The 12,339-nt window shown below is 45.1% G+C and overlaps 1 protein-coding gene across 3 annotated transcripts in view; it reads right to left on the reverse strand.

Annotated features, from left to right (window-relative positions):
- KIF6 (kinesin family member 6) overlaps nt 1-12,339 on the reverse strand; it is a 386,628-nt gene that overhangs the window by 87,278 nt on the left and 287,011 nt on the right. For all 3 annotated transcript variants that reach the window (XM_054492899.2, XM_054492898.2, XM_054492897.2), the window contains exon 15: nt 3,386-3,441. In XM_054492899.2, coding sequence (XP_054348874.2) covers nt 3,386-3,441 — 56 coding nt within the window. The remainder of the gene's footprint in view (nt 1-3,385; nt 3,442-12,339) is intronic.

Genomic DNA, 12,339 nt, shown 5'->3' on the forward strand with positions numbered 1-12,339 from the left:
AAATGGCGTCTAGAGAAAGACAAAAAGGAGTTTGTGGCAAGAGTTTATCTACCTAGTTGGGTTGGCTTCTTTTAAGAAAAGGAAATTATATGGAAGTTCAGACTGACTGATGATGCCATATAAAAATTAGATATTATACAGCCACTACTAAAATGATAGCCTTTAGGGAGTTTTGAGAAGGAAGGCAGCTCAAGAGGCAGCTGTGGATCACAATGTCAGAGAAAAAAACAAACTACCCGAGGAGACAGTGGCAACCTGAACTTTAAACATCTGGGCTGACTGGTTTGCAGTTCACAAATACAGCTTCTGTTTCTTCTCTGCAGGCCAATTACGTGTGTGCCCCTCGGCATCTCAATCTTGCCTCAGGGTCCAGAGGCAGGACGTAGCCCAGTTTGGGAGTGGAGCTGAGTCACCATCCCGTGCAGACAAGGTAAATTCATGTCATGCTTCTGCCTCCTGCCTCCTAGATTCACTGAAGGACTCCTTGGGGACTACAAATTCCATTTGATTTCATTTCTCCCTAAGAAAAATGCACTCACTCATATCCTAAATTTCCAGAAACTTGTGTCCTTCAAGGTTGCCTTGGAAGTTTTAAATGTGTGTACAAGTTCCACCTTCCTCCTCCTTAGTCCTAACCTGGTGTCTGAGATGTCGTGATGGCAGGCTACTCCCTGAGGTCAAGCACCGTGAGGGGGTATTCAGTAATGTGTCTGAGTCTCAGTGACCCACTCATCTGGGCCCCTTGGATTAGAGCACAATTTGAAAGATGGGTGGCCAGGAGATGGGTCTTACTTCGGTATTTGCATAAAGTGAAGTGAAGACTGGCATTGGCTTTATAGGCATCACTGAATTAACTACTATGTTCTTGGCAGCAATGGAAGCTTGAGTCTCAATATTAGTGTGAGCTATACTTGTTATTTTCTGGATAAAACAAAAGTTTACTTGTCCAGATCTTCCCCTAGCATATCTGGGTCCTTTGAGCATGAATTATAAGCAGACACCTTCTCTGGGCAGATCAATGACAGCCCTCAGTTGGTCGGCCCTTGGCTCTTGGGCAGGAAACACCTGTGCAGCTTTTAAGGCAGCCCCCAATCTGCCTAATCTTCAGAATGTGGCAAACTTGCTCCACCAACATACACGATTGCACCACAGTTATGGGGAATTTGTAGTTATTTCCACTGTACTCAGAGTGAAAAACTAAGTATATTAGTATAGTCAGTTGGTGCCTTCCATCATTAGTCTATTTCATTAATGTTGGAACGGTTTTATTTTGGTTTACAGAGTAAGATATTTTTTAAGAGCAAAACTTTATATTATTTCTTAGGGAGAAGCAGTTTATAAAAGGTCTTCTCTCTTATCCCTCCAAGGATGAAAACAGACCACTGGGTCCCTTGAGGTAAGAGGATGCTGACGAATTGGCCCTGGCTCCACTGAAGTCAGCTTCCTCTTTCCCCTCCTTCTCCCCTTCAAGCCAAGTAGACTATCACTGCCCACTCTCTGGGACTGGGCTGCCCCCCAGCAGAGTGTCTGCCTTCCCACCTGAAGGAGATCAGCCTAGAATCAATTTCCTTATTGGTGTGGGTGACTGGACCCTCTGAGAATCAGATAAGCTATGGATGGACATTATCTTCAGAAAAATACAAACATTCCTAACTCCCAGTTTTTCTCATGCAGTTTTAGGATGTTCAGGAATCCAGGTCAAGAAAGGGGTTTGAAATCTTTTTTTGCGCCAGCGATCTTCTGGCAGTCTGATGACTGTACGGACCCCTTCTCAGGATAATAATTTGGTGCATAAAGTAAAATACACAGGCTTTTAAGATAAACCAATTATATTGAAATAGTTATCAGAATTGTAAAACCTTTTGTGATACAGAAATATCTATGTACTTTTATATAAATGTATTAAATAAAAAGATCTAATGGTGAGTCTAATAACCACTGTAATTCTGTACTGATAGCACAAAAGATATTTTACAACGTCTGCCCCTCTGTGATGTGACATGAAAGCCTCTGTAACTTCCACTGGGTTCATCATTGAAGTGGTGCTAAATTTCAGTTAGAGGTTAGTAAAAATACAGGGGCATTTCTCTCCTATCAAGATCCTGGACCTTAGGTCAAGAACCCCTGAGACACAAGGATTCTGAGTGTGGCTGTTGGGTGTGGCTCTGGGTCTGGCTGCCTCAGCCCCTTCTGTCTCAGGCCACAGAGGGGACTGTGGGGCTCCTGTTTACCGACCGAGACAAACTAAGGCTATCATGATTTTTATATTCTGTTAGAAAGATTAAAGGGGGCACTCACAGTGGCTTCTGTCCTGTCCTCACTTGTAGGCGGAGAAAAGGGCGTAGTAAGAGAGACCCAGAGGGCCAGCTTTGAGCCGGTAACTGCTGCCTTCTCCAGCACAGAGGTGAGGCACAGGGATCGCCTCTGTGAAGCTGCCCTGGGCCTGGGAGATGGGTCTCTGTGGTATCTTTTAGTTTGGGATGAAAAAAACATTGTCCTCTTACTTTTAAAAGGATTTGAGGCTGGGTGTGGTGGCTCACCACCTGTAATCCCAGAACTTTGGGAGGCTGAGGTGGGTGGATCACTTGAGGTCAGGAGTTCGAGACCAGCCTAGCCAACATGGTAAAACCCCATCTCTATTAAAATCACAAAAATTAGCTGGGTGTGATGGCATGCACCCATAGTCCCAGTTACATGGGAAGCTGAGGCAGGAGAATCACTTGAACCTGGGAGGTGGAGGTTGCAGTGAGCTGAGATCGCACCACTGCACTCCAGCCTGGGCAACAGAGTGAGACTCTGTCTCAAAAAAAAAAAAAAAAAAAAGAGAATCCGAGGCACATTTTACCGAGTTGCCTCTTGCCTTAACTTCACCTTTGCAGGGGTACTCACCTAAGTGGGCAGCCCTCCGTGGCAGCCTCCACCCTGGGAAGGCACGATGGCTTGTTTTTGCCTCTTATCCTCCCACCGGCTTACTGAATGATGCTAAAATATCGTACCTGTGCCAAATATGCTAAGTAGAAGCTTTGGGAGGTGTAAGAGTGTTTCACCATACTTGAAATAGAAATGACGTCTCACTGTAACTGTGAAGTTATGATTAGCTGAGCTACTGCTGAAAAACACCAGGGAAAAGCACAACTCTCTGATTGGGATGCTGGAGCTCAGGTCTGCCTGAGGATGAAAAGTTCAAGTTCTAGACAAAAGAAAGTGCTTTTCCTGCTGGGTGGTGGGCTGGATCACACACTTCCTAGGGAAGGCTCTCAAAGCAGCTTCCTTGGCAGGGGCTCTCCTGAAACTGGGCTTCATGGCCATTTGGAGGCACATCACGACCTGATTTTCACCAGGAAAATGGTTTCTGAAAGAGGCTCACAGAATATCATCTGCTTACCAATTTTACTTCTTGCTTCATTTATACTTTCTCCCAGGGCCTTGGCTTCAGAAAATCTGGAGAGGAAAAAAATGAAAATTGTAGTTTTTCTGTTCATCCTACAAGATGTTTTAAAAATAATAGATTTCTTAGAGGTCACCAAAATATGATGAAACTTTATTGAAAGACACAAAAGAAAAATCTAAATAAGTAAAACATATTAGGCTTAAAAATAGAGAGAAAATTGGTATTAACTATAGGTATTGTTAATTTTTACTCTATCCAGCACAGAATTTGTATTCTCATAGTCTCTCATTTATGATTTTTAATTTATGTTATTTCATGATGCAAAGATATCAGAATAAAGCCTGGCTGTAAGGTTTCTGTGCTATGTTCTATTGATTATGATACCAAGATCTTATAACCAAAGAATATATACTTACATAACTTTTTTCTGATTATAAAATAATATATCAGAGGTTGTAAAACTATGGCTGGTTATGAGACAAATCCGGCCTGCTGCCTGTTTCTGTAAATAAAGTTGCCCTGGAACACTGCCACCCCTATTCACTGACGCATTGTCTGTGGCTGCTTTCACGCTACAAGACAGAGTCGACTAGATGTGACAGAGACTGCGTGGCCTACAGCGCTGAAAATATTTTCCACCTGGCCCTTTATAGAAGAAGTTTGCTGATTCCTGTTATATACCATTATTAAGCCAGCTTTTGAAAATATAAAAACAAGAAAAAAATTCTCAAGTACTCCTCTACCCAGAAATCAGCACATTTGATACACGTACCCACCCTGTCTTTTATAGAGCCAGTTTTTATAGGGTTGGGATCATACTACAGATATGATTTTGTGTCCTGATTTTTTTTTTCACTTAGCATTATAACATAAGTCCTTCCCTATATTATGGGATGCATATGTTTGATGGCTTCATGCTAGTCTACCAGATCGTTGTGCTAATGTTTAGTGAGTGATTCCTTTATGTTTCTGGCCTATGTTTGAGACACCCACAATGAGCCAACTTTGTGCTAGAGAAGCAGACAGGACATGGCCTATGTGAGAACATGTAGTTCAGTCCCTATACATAGTGGGTCCTCATGAAATGTTAGTTGCTTTCCCTCCTCTCCTTTCTGCCATGAAGTTAAAGAGACAATTGAAAGCCTATGAAAGCAAGCACCTAATATATGGCTGAATTAAATGACTGCGCCTTGGCGGGTGCTAGTCATGCCATTAGAGTTTGACTAGGGAGTGGCCTGTCCATGAGTGAGCGGGGAGCTGTCAGGAAAGCTTCATGTACAAGGTGGGAGTGACCTGGGTTTTGTGGATCCACAGGAGTCTTTAGAAAATGTTTTATTATGAAAATTTCCAAATATACACAGAACAGTAGAATGAACCCTAACATACCCAGTATCACATTTTATTAATTGTCCAGTTTTATTTCAACTATTTCCCCTCCTCCTCCCCGCTCTTCTCTTCTCACTTCCCCGTCTCTAATATCCCAGCAAATCCCAGATATCCTATTGTTTCATCCTTGAACACTTTAGTTGCCTAGGATTATGTTGGAGGAAGTGAGCAGAGGAGGGCATTCCAGGCAGGGGAACAACATAAGCAAAGGCCAGAGTGCCACGACTGCTCTGTGTTGGATGGAAAAGAAGTGTGAATTATGTCATTGCTATTTTCCAAATCTGTCTGCTTGGCCTGGGACTGTGGACAGGAGGTTTCCAGGGAAGGGGACTAAACTTTTTCTCAATGTTAGCTTCTTGGGACTCCGCCCATGGCTCCCTTATTAAGGCTGTTCAGGCTCATCGTAGATTATGTATGTCCTCTCCTCAGTGATGGCCTGTCACTTTCCAGGGAGAAGTACAGTTCCACTTGATGCAATTCAGACATTTACATGATGCACAGGTCACTGTGCTGGGCTCTATGGGCTCATATGGCCTCTGCTGCTGGGCAGGCATAAGGCGACATTTGCTGCAGGCCATTCGGAAGATGAGGACCATCTTCAACTCTCCATTCTGCCAAGGGAGGGCCTATGACCATTTCATCACTGCTCTGTCCATCCCCAGTGTCTAGGATTTATAGGATCTGACAGTCACATGTTGCTCAACGAGTGACTCCTCCCATTTCCTGTTCCATAGGCTTCTGGAAGCTTTAGACTCTTTGGAATAAGGAAAATACAAGAGCAAGGGTGCAAAACTGCTGAAATTCACACTGAAATTCACATCAATGCTGGAGGAAACCAGAGTACAGCTAGAAAAGGAAGATAACATAAGCAGAAGAGGGACTTTCCACTGCAGTGCTGCCCAGAGAAGCCCTGACAGGCCTGGGATGGAGTCCCCCAGCCTTGGCAGTGCCCAGATATGTCTGGGGGGCCTGGCAGAGGGAGCTGCTGAGTGCTGTGGTCAACTCTCTCCAAAGAGCCGCCCTGCTCCAGAGCTGGCAGAAACTGTGGGGAAAGCCACGAGCTGTTCCTGTCTCTCTGTTGCAGCCCAGTCCTGAGCTAAAAAGGGCTTTCCCACTGGAGAGGTGTGGTCTGAGGGCTGTGCAGTCTTCATGAGACCATTTTCCCGTCACTCTGGAAGTTGTCACCACTCCAGGCCACCCCACCCACATGTGTTCCTGATCCCTGGTTGTCAAGACAAACTCCGAAAGGCCCAACGCTGAGTGTGGAGAGGGAAAGAGCAAGTGTCAAAGGAGATGGGAGAGATGAGAAGGCTAAGGACTCGGTTAGGAAAGATGCGAGAAAGAGGGTGACCCCATCAGTGCTGCCACGTTCTTCCTGGCCCACCTGCATCTATCTCCACACCTCTCCAGCCAGCACCAGTCTCCCTCCCTCCTCACTTGCTCCCTTTCCTCCTGCCCCTCCGTCTGAATTCTGCTCACCTAAACTTCACCAGGGGGAGTTTCCTGCCTTCTGATTTTCTAAAAGGCACATCCTCATCCATGAGATGGCTCAGGAAGCCAACTTCTGGCCAAGGGTACCTTGCACCCCTGTACAATAGCCTAAGGTGCTGCTCACTGCTATGCTGATGAGGCTGCACCTTGAGGAGGGCCAGGGAGGTTGTGTAACTCAGCCAGGACCACTGATGAGTGCCCGAGGATTTCTTTCTATTGGGGCCAAGGCATTCCTATTAGGGCGTTGTTAGTTGTGTGGCTGGTTTTAGGGCATGTAAGGTAGCTGGGTGCAGTTCCAGTGTGGATGCAGGCAGGCTGCCGTGTCACCTGCACACAAAATCCTGTGAAGGGGCAGGGGCTGGGCTTGGAAGGGAGAAGGAATGCAATACTCTGGTGTTCTTCTGCTAGCCTGGCTTCCCGTAACACCCAGCCCTCCTGATCTATGGCTCCCACTGTGCACCAGGCAGGTACTTGTAGACCCTGGGGAAATGCTCTGTCATTGGCTTCCAAGGGCCCTGGCTCTTCTGTCTTTTTCCCCCTCTCTCTGGCACCTCCTTCTCAGTCTCCTTTGCTGATGCGTTCTGCAGCCTTTTCCTTGAATGTTGATAATCCACAGGATTTTGTCCTAGGCCCACTCCTCATTTTCCCTACTCCCTATAGGCATTCCCTTTATGCCAGCATCTCCTTGGCTATCTCAACTGACAGCTGTCAAATCTCCATCTCAGCCCTGCTTTAGTTGCTGACTCAGGTATCCAACAGCCTGTTTGATACCTTGAAGATAACTAAAATCTACTGTACCCAAAAAGAACTAATCACCTGCCCTGAACACCTCCCCTGTTCTTCCTGTTGTTCCTGTCTCAATGCACGGCACCATCACTTATGGATGGCTCATGTCAGTAACCTGCACGCCACCTTTTGCCCTCTCTCCATTAGCACCTTCCCTCAATCCTGGAGTCTCAGCCATCCTCTATCCTCAATATCTATCAGAGCATTCCACTTAGCTCCAACTGCCTGAGAGCAGAACGCTGCCATCTCTCTCCCAGATTATTGCAACCACTGCTTGCTCCTTCCCCTGCATTCGCACTGCCTGTCCGCAGGCTAGTCCTCACATTTTAGCCTGAGTGATTCCTCTTAATGCAAACCTGGTCCTGTTACTCCCCTGCTCAAAACTCCTCAAGTGCTTCCCAGTGACCTTGGGAGAAAGTCCAAATTCCCTAACAGGGTGAAGTAGACTCTTCACACTCTGGCTCTTGCTGTCTTCTCCAGCTTCTTCTCTTCCATCCCCCACAACCTTCCCAGGCAGGCCTGAATCTCAGTTTCATCAAGTGTCACACTGTCTCTCATCCTGGGGATGTCCCCTTTACTTGGAGCCTGTCTTTTCCTCTGACTAATTTCTGCCTAACCCCTCAGTTTCCACAGTGATGTCTCCTCCTCTGGACAGTTCTCCAGGACTGTGCAGGTCTGCAATGCATGACACCCCCAGGTGCTCCCCAGCACCCTGCACTTCTGCCATCATAGGCAGATGACATACTATATGTGAATTGCCTGTTTACTTGCTTGTTTCCCTTTCAATATGGTAAGCTCCATGAGGACAGCAATCACATCTGCTTAATTCACTCTTATCTCTGGGGCTTAGAACAGGGGCTTGTACCTAGTAAGCATTCTATAAATATTTGTAGAATAAAAGAAGATAAACACATGAGCAAGTGTGTGTGCCAAGGCAATGTGCACAAGTGAAGAGCACTGGACTGGAAGTCAGAGTAGGACCAAATGCCTACCTCACCTCTTAGCAACTGGGTCTCAGGCTCTTCATTTCTAGGATTAGAATGAGATGCCGTCAGGGCTGGGTTGATGTGGAAAGAGCATGCATGCAAATATGTTTTGTGTGTCATAAATTCATTATGACCATGGCCTGGCAGTGTAGGAACCCCCCGTAGCGAATGTGATGGACTGTGAGGTGGGAATGTGTGTTGGAAGCAGTAACCACAGACAATAGTTTGTCTCAGCAAACCAAAGGATTAGAAGGGATGTCTGCAAGTCAATGGTCAAGGACACTCAAGATGGTTGCTGAGTTTCTCATCTTCAATGCGAATAAAAAGGATGGGGGAATTGAGGGAGAATCTGACATTAACTTCCAAGATCAGTTCCAGAAAGAATCCCACCCTGCTGTGGGGTGTGTCACGCGGAGATACTCATCATGACTGGGGAAGCAGCTGGCTCTGCCCCACACACCATTCACTAGGGATCATGGGCTGTGGCTGCTTTTACCCATGGGCCGAAGAGGGGGGCTGGTGTTCATCAGCCACTCAGTCCCCAAGAGCCTCTGCACCCAGATGCCCTGTCATGCCAGCTGAGATTGCTTCCTGAGAATGGTGGGCCAATATGTGTTTGAGGGCAAAGGGTTCCTACAATATCTTTCCTACTTTTCTTGTCTAGAACAACTAACTTAATATGTTGCTTTTTCATAGAGTGAACATCCAATACCCTTCCCTGTCAGAGAGGAGGACAGAAGACTGGGCCTATATTTTGCCATTTTTTTCCTCCATAAACTTGTACCTTGTACTCTGGCTGCCTTCACTTTATTGTGATGAAGATCCACCCTTTGTTCCCCTTAAGCTTTTTTAAAAATGCTAGTATTCCTTTCCTGTTTCATCTCTCCTGCTATGGTCTCCCTCTCCCGCCTCTAGTTGATCAGCTCCTCCCCTGACCCTCCAGAAGCCTGCTGCATCCTCCTACTTCTCGGAAGCTGTAAAGTCTTCTCCAGCCATTTTCTTGGCTGCCAAGATTTCTCAAAGTCAATTTCAAATTGTCATTCACAAACAAAAAAAGTGTTTTTTGAGTACCTTTTTTTTTTTTTTTTTGTGGCCAGCACTGCTTTTAAAATTGTGGAGAGGCTGAGAAGATTCTAATCTAATCTCTGTTCTCAGAGTTTATCATTTTAGTTCAGCAGAAAAGATGTAAATACAAAAAAAAAAAAGGAAAAATCATAAGGGTTAAAATGAAAGTCTAATGGGAGCCAGGAAACTCCTCCTCACCATGAGAGTTACCTCCTGATGGTGCCACATGGTTTCTCTCCACCCTCGGTCTGGTTTTCCTGTTGGTTTTAGATGGCTGTTTGATTCTATGTCAAAAGATCCAACTGAGTGAAGGGGTGCTTTGCTTTGTTTAATTTACATTTTCAACACCTTCATTTCCAATAGCAGTTAATCTCCCCATTTATTTCTTCTTTTGTTATTGAATGGGACTCTGAGACTGATGGATTCAGTTTGTATGAAAAATCTGCCACAAAAGTAAGTTAGCTTGCAGTGCCTGGGCACTGGTATTTGCCAAGCATGGGGTTTCCAGCCTCTCTTCATATTATTGTATACTATAGGGATGAGTCATGCCTGGAAAATGTGATTGTGAATTGCAATTGTTCTCTGCTGAAAAATCTGGCTTAAGAATTGGCTCACATGCTCTAGTTCACCAAAGGGCGAACATCCTATTCATGTGCCAACATCTTATTCCTCCTGTCACATACAGGCAGCACAACTTCCTCAGACTGGGGACCAGAGCTTAGAGATGCTAGAAATTCCCCGTGAGAGCAGCAAAGCGTGCAGGAAAAAGGGGAAGAAAAACCTTACTATTACGTAACATGGGGCTGAGTGCATTGGCTTACACCTGTAATCCCAGCACTTTGGGAGGCCCAGGGAGTGGGCAGGATCATTTGAGCCCAGGACTTCGAGACCACCTTTGGCAACATAGAGGGACCTCATCTCTACAAAAGGTAAAATTAGTCAGGTGTGATGGCATGCATCTGTAGTCCCAGCTACTCGGGAGGCTGAGGCAGGAGGATCACTTGAATCCGGGAGGTTGAAGCTGCAGTAAGCCATGATCACACCACTGCACTCCAGCCTGGGTGACAGAGTGAGACTCTGTCTCTTCAGAAAAAAGTAACATGGAATGAAGGGGATGGGGGGACCACTCACTGTCCCCTCCTGCAACTCTAAGTCAATTCTTATACTCTGGGGCAGGGCTGAGAGAGTCAGAAAAGATTGTGGGTCACCAATAATCCCTACATTTGTGCTTAGAACCTACTTGCTATGGGTTAGAGAGGCTGAACTCATTCAAGGCTTTTGCGTGGGGGCAATTAGTTCCAGCCCCTATTTAGTGGCACTTTGCCAACATAATGTCCCAACACCAGCACGGTCAGACCACAGAATTGGTCTGATGTGAGAAGTCTGGGGTGAAATGGGAGTCCAGGCTGGTGGGTCCTGATTGCTGAGGTTTATTGGGAAGCTGAGGCTTAGAGATGAGGCAGGAAGCCATAACTGAATTTCACCCTGAGTCAACCCCTTCCAGTCTGTGTCTATTCCCAGAACTGCCCGTCTTCCCACAGCTGGGCCACATGAGTCCTTTCTGTCACTAGAGGGAATGGAAGCAAATGTGTGGAAGGGGCCCGGGTTACTGGAAGAGCATTTCCTAAAGTAAGGGTGGCATGGAAGTGACCCTATGAGCATCTGTGAGGCCTTCCTTTGATGTCTGTTGTGGAAACCCTGCTTATGCAGTTATTTGTTTTCATAAAGAACATTTTTCTTATTCCCCTTCCTTAAGCAGTTATGAACATGTAATATCTAATAATTCAATACTCTCCATCAATGCAAATAAGAGCTCCAATCCTAAGAAAGGGGCAGGTTCTGGGTTACATCCCCTATACCAGATAGTCCCTTAATGGTTAGTATTACAGGAACATTAAACAGATATAGAAATTTTTTACAAAATATGGGCTGGTCTCCTGACTTTTCATTTGATTTAAAAAGACTGATTTACTGCTGGGAAAACCTCTTTTCAGAGGAAAGCTTGTGTGAGTTTTAGTTCCCTTGCACTATGGCCACAAGGAAGATGGGATCACTGGTATTGCCAGCCCATCCTGCATAACTTAGGTATGTTTAAACTCAAAAGCACATTTGTCACGTGGGTTGTCAGAACTGTACTGTACAGAGTTAAGTGAGCTCTATATTAGAAGGCTTTGGAAGACCACAATATCCTCATCCCACTCACCCCCGACCCAAATCCCTGCTGAAAATAGACCTAAACTCAGGTTACAAACCAGAACCAGAAACAATGCCAACTTTAGAATAAGAAAGATGAAGTGCTATGTTCTCCCTAAGTCAGTGGTTCTTTGACTTGAGCATGTGTAAGAATCACTTCGTAATTTCTTTTTAATCTGTAGTGTTTGGGGGATCTTACCTTAGAGATTCTGGATCTCATGGTTTCTGGACACTGTCTAAGCCAGTGGTTTTCAAACCTACTTGCTACTGGAATCTGCTTTTTAAAAAGAGATGCTCAGGTTGCACCTAATTTAATTAGACTATCTGGGGAGTCAGGGCCCAGGCTTTGGTAGCTTTTAAAAGCTCTGTGGGTTGTTTTAATATGAAGCCAGTTACGAGTCCCTGGTGTAAGCTAAGAAGCCTCTCGTATAGACATGGCTGAAGCTTTTTGGAAGTCTTTTGGATGAGGCAGCTAGCTTGACATGCTTATCTTCAGACAGACAAGGTATCCTGCCCCAACACATCCAACTAGCCATATTAAAAATTCATGGCTTACAACATGGATAAGCATTAGAAGGCTTGTGAAACCGTTGGATTTACAGGCTAAAATTTGTGCAGATATGCATATGTCCCCCTTTCTAGGGAGACAGTCCTCAGCTTCACTGGATTCAATTTATTTTCTCCCCTATCCCCTTGTTTTATTCTTTTACTCATTCATTCCTTTTTATCCCCATGCCCTGCTCCCATTCTTGTGGGTAAAGTATGCTAAAGTATATGTGGGATTCATAAAGTATACCAGGGACTCATCAAGTATACCTTTTTGCTAAAGTATATCTTTTTGTTCACATGTTTTTCTTTGCTTTCTATGGATCTATTTGTAATTTATCTGAATGATGTGCTCTTACTCAGTGCTATGCTTTTAAGATCTATGTTAATTTGTATGCATACATCTAATCCATGACTCCCACCTGCTGCATCCTGCTTCATGGGGCATTTGCATTATTCCACTTGTCTACTTCTCCAGTGATGGATACTCAGCAT

The sequence above is a fragment of the Pongo pygmaeus genome, chromosome 5, assembly GCF_028885625.2.
Source record: "Pongo pygmaeus isolate AG05252 chromosome 5, NHGRI_mPonPyg2-v2.0_pri, whole genome shotgun sequence".
In the NCBI taxonomy this organism is placed as follows: Eukaryota; Metazoa; Chordata; class Mammalia; order Primates; family Hominidae; genus Pongo; species Pongo pygmaeus.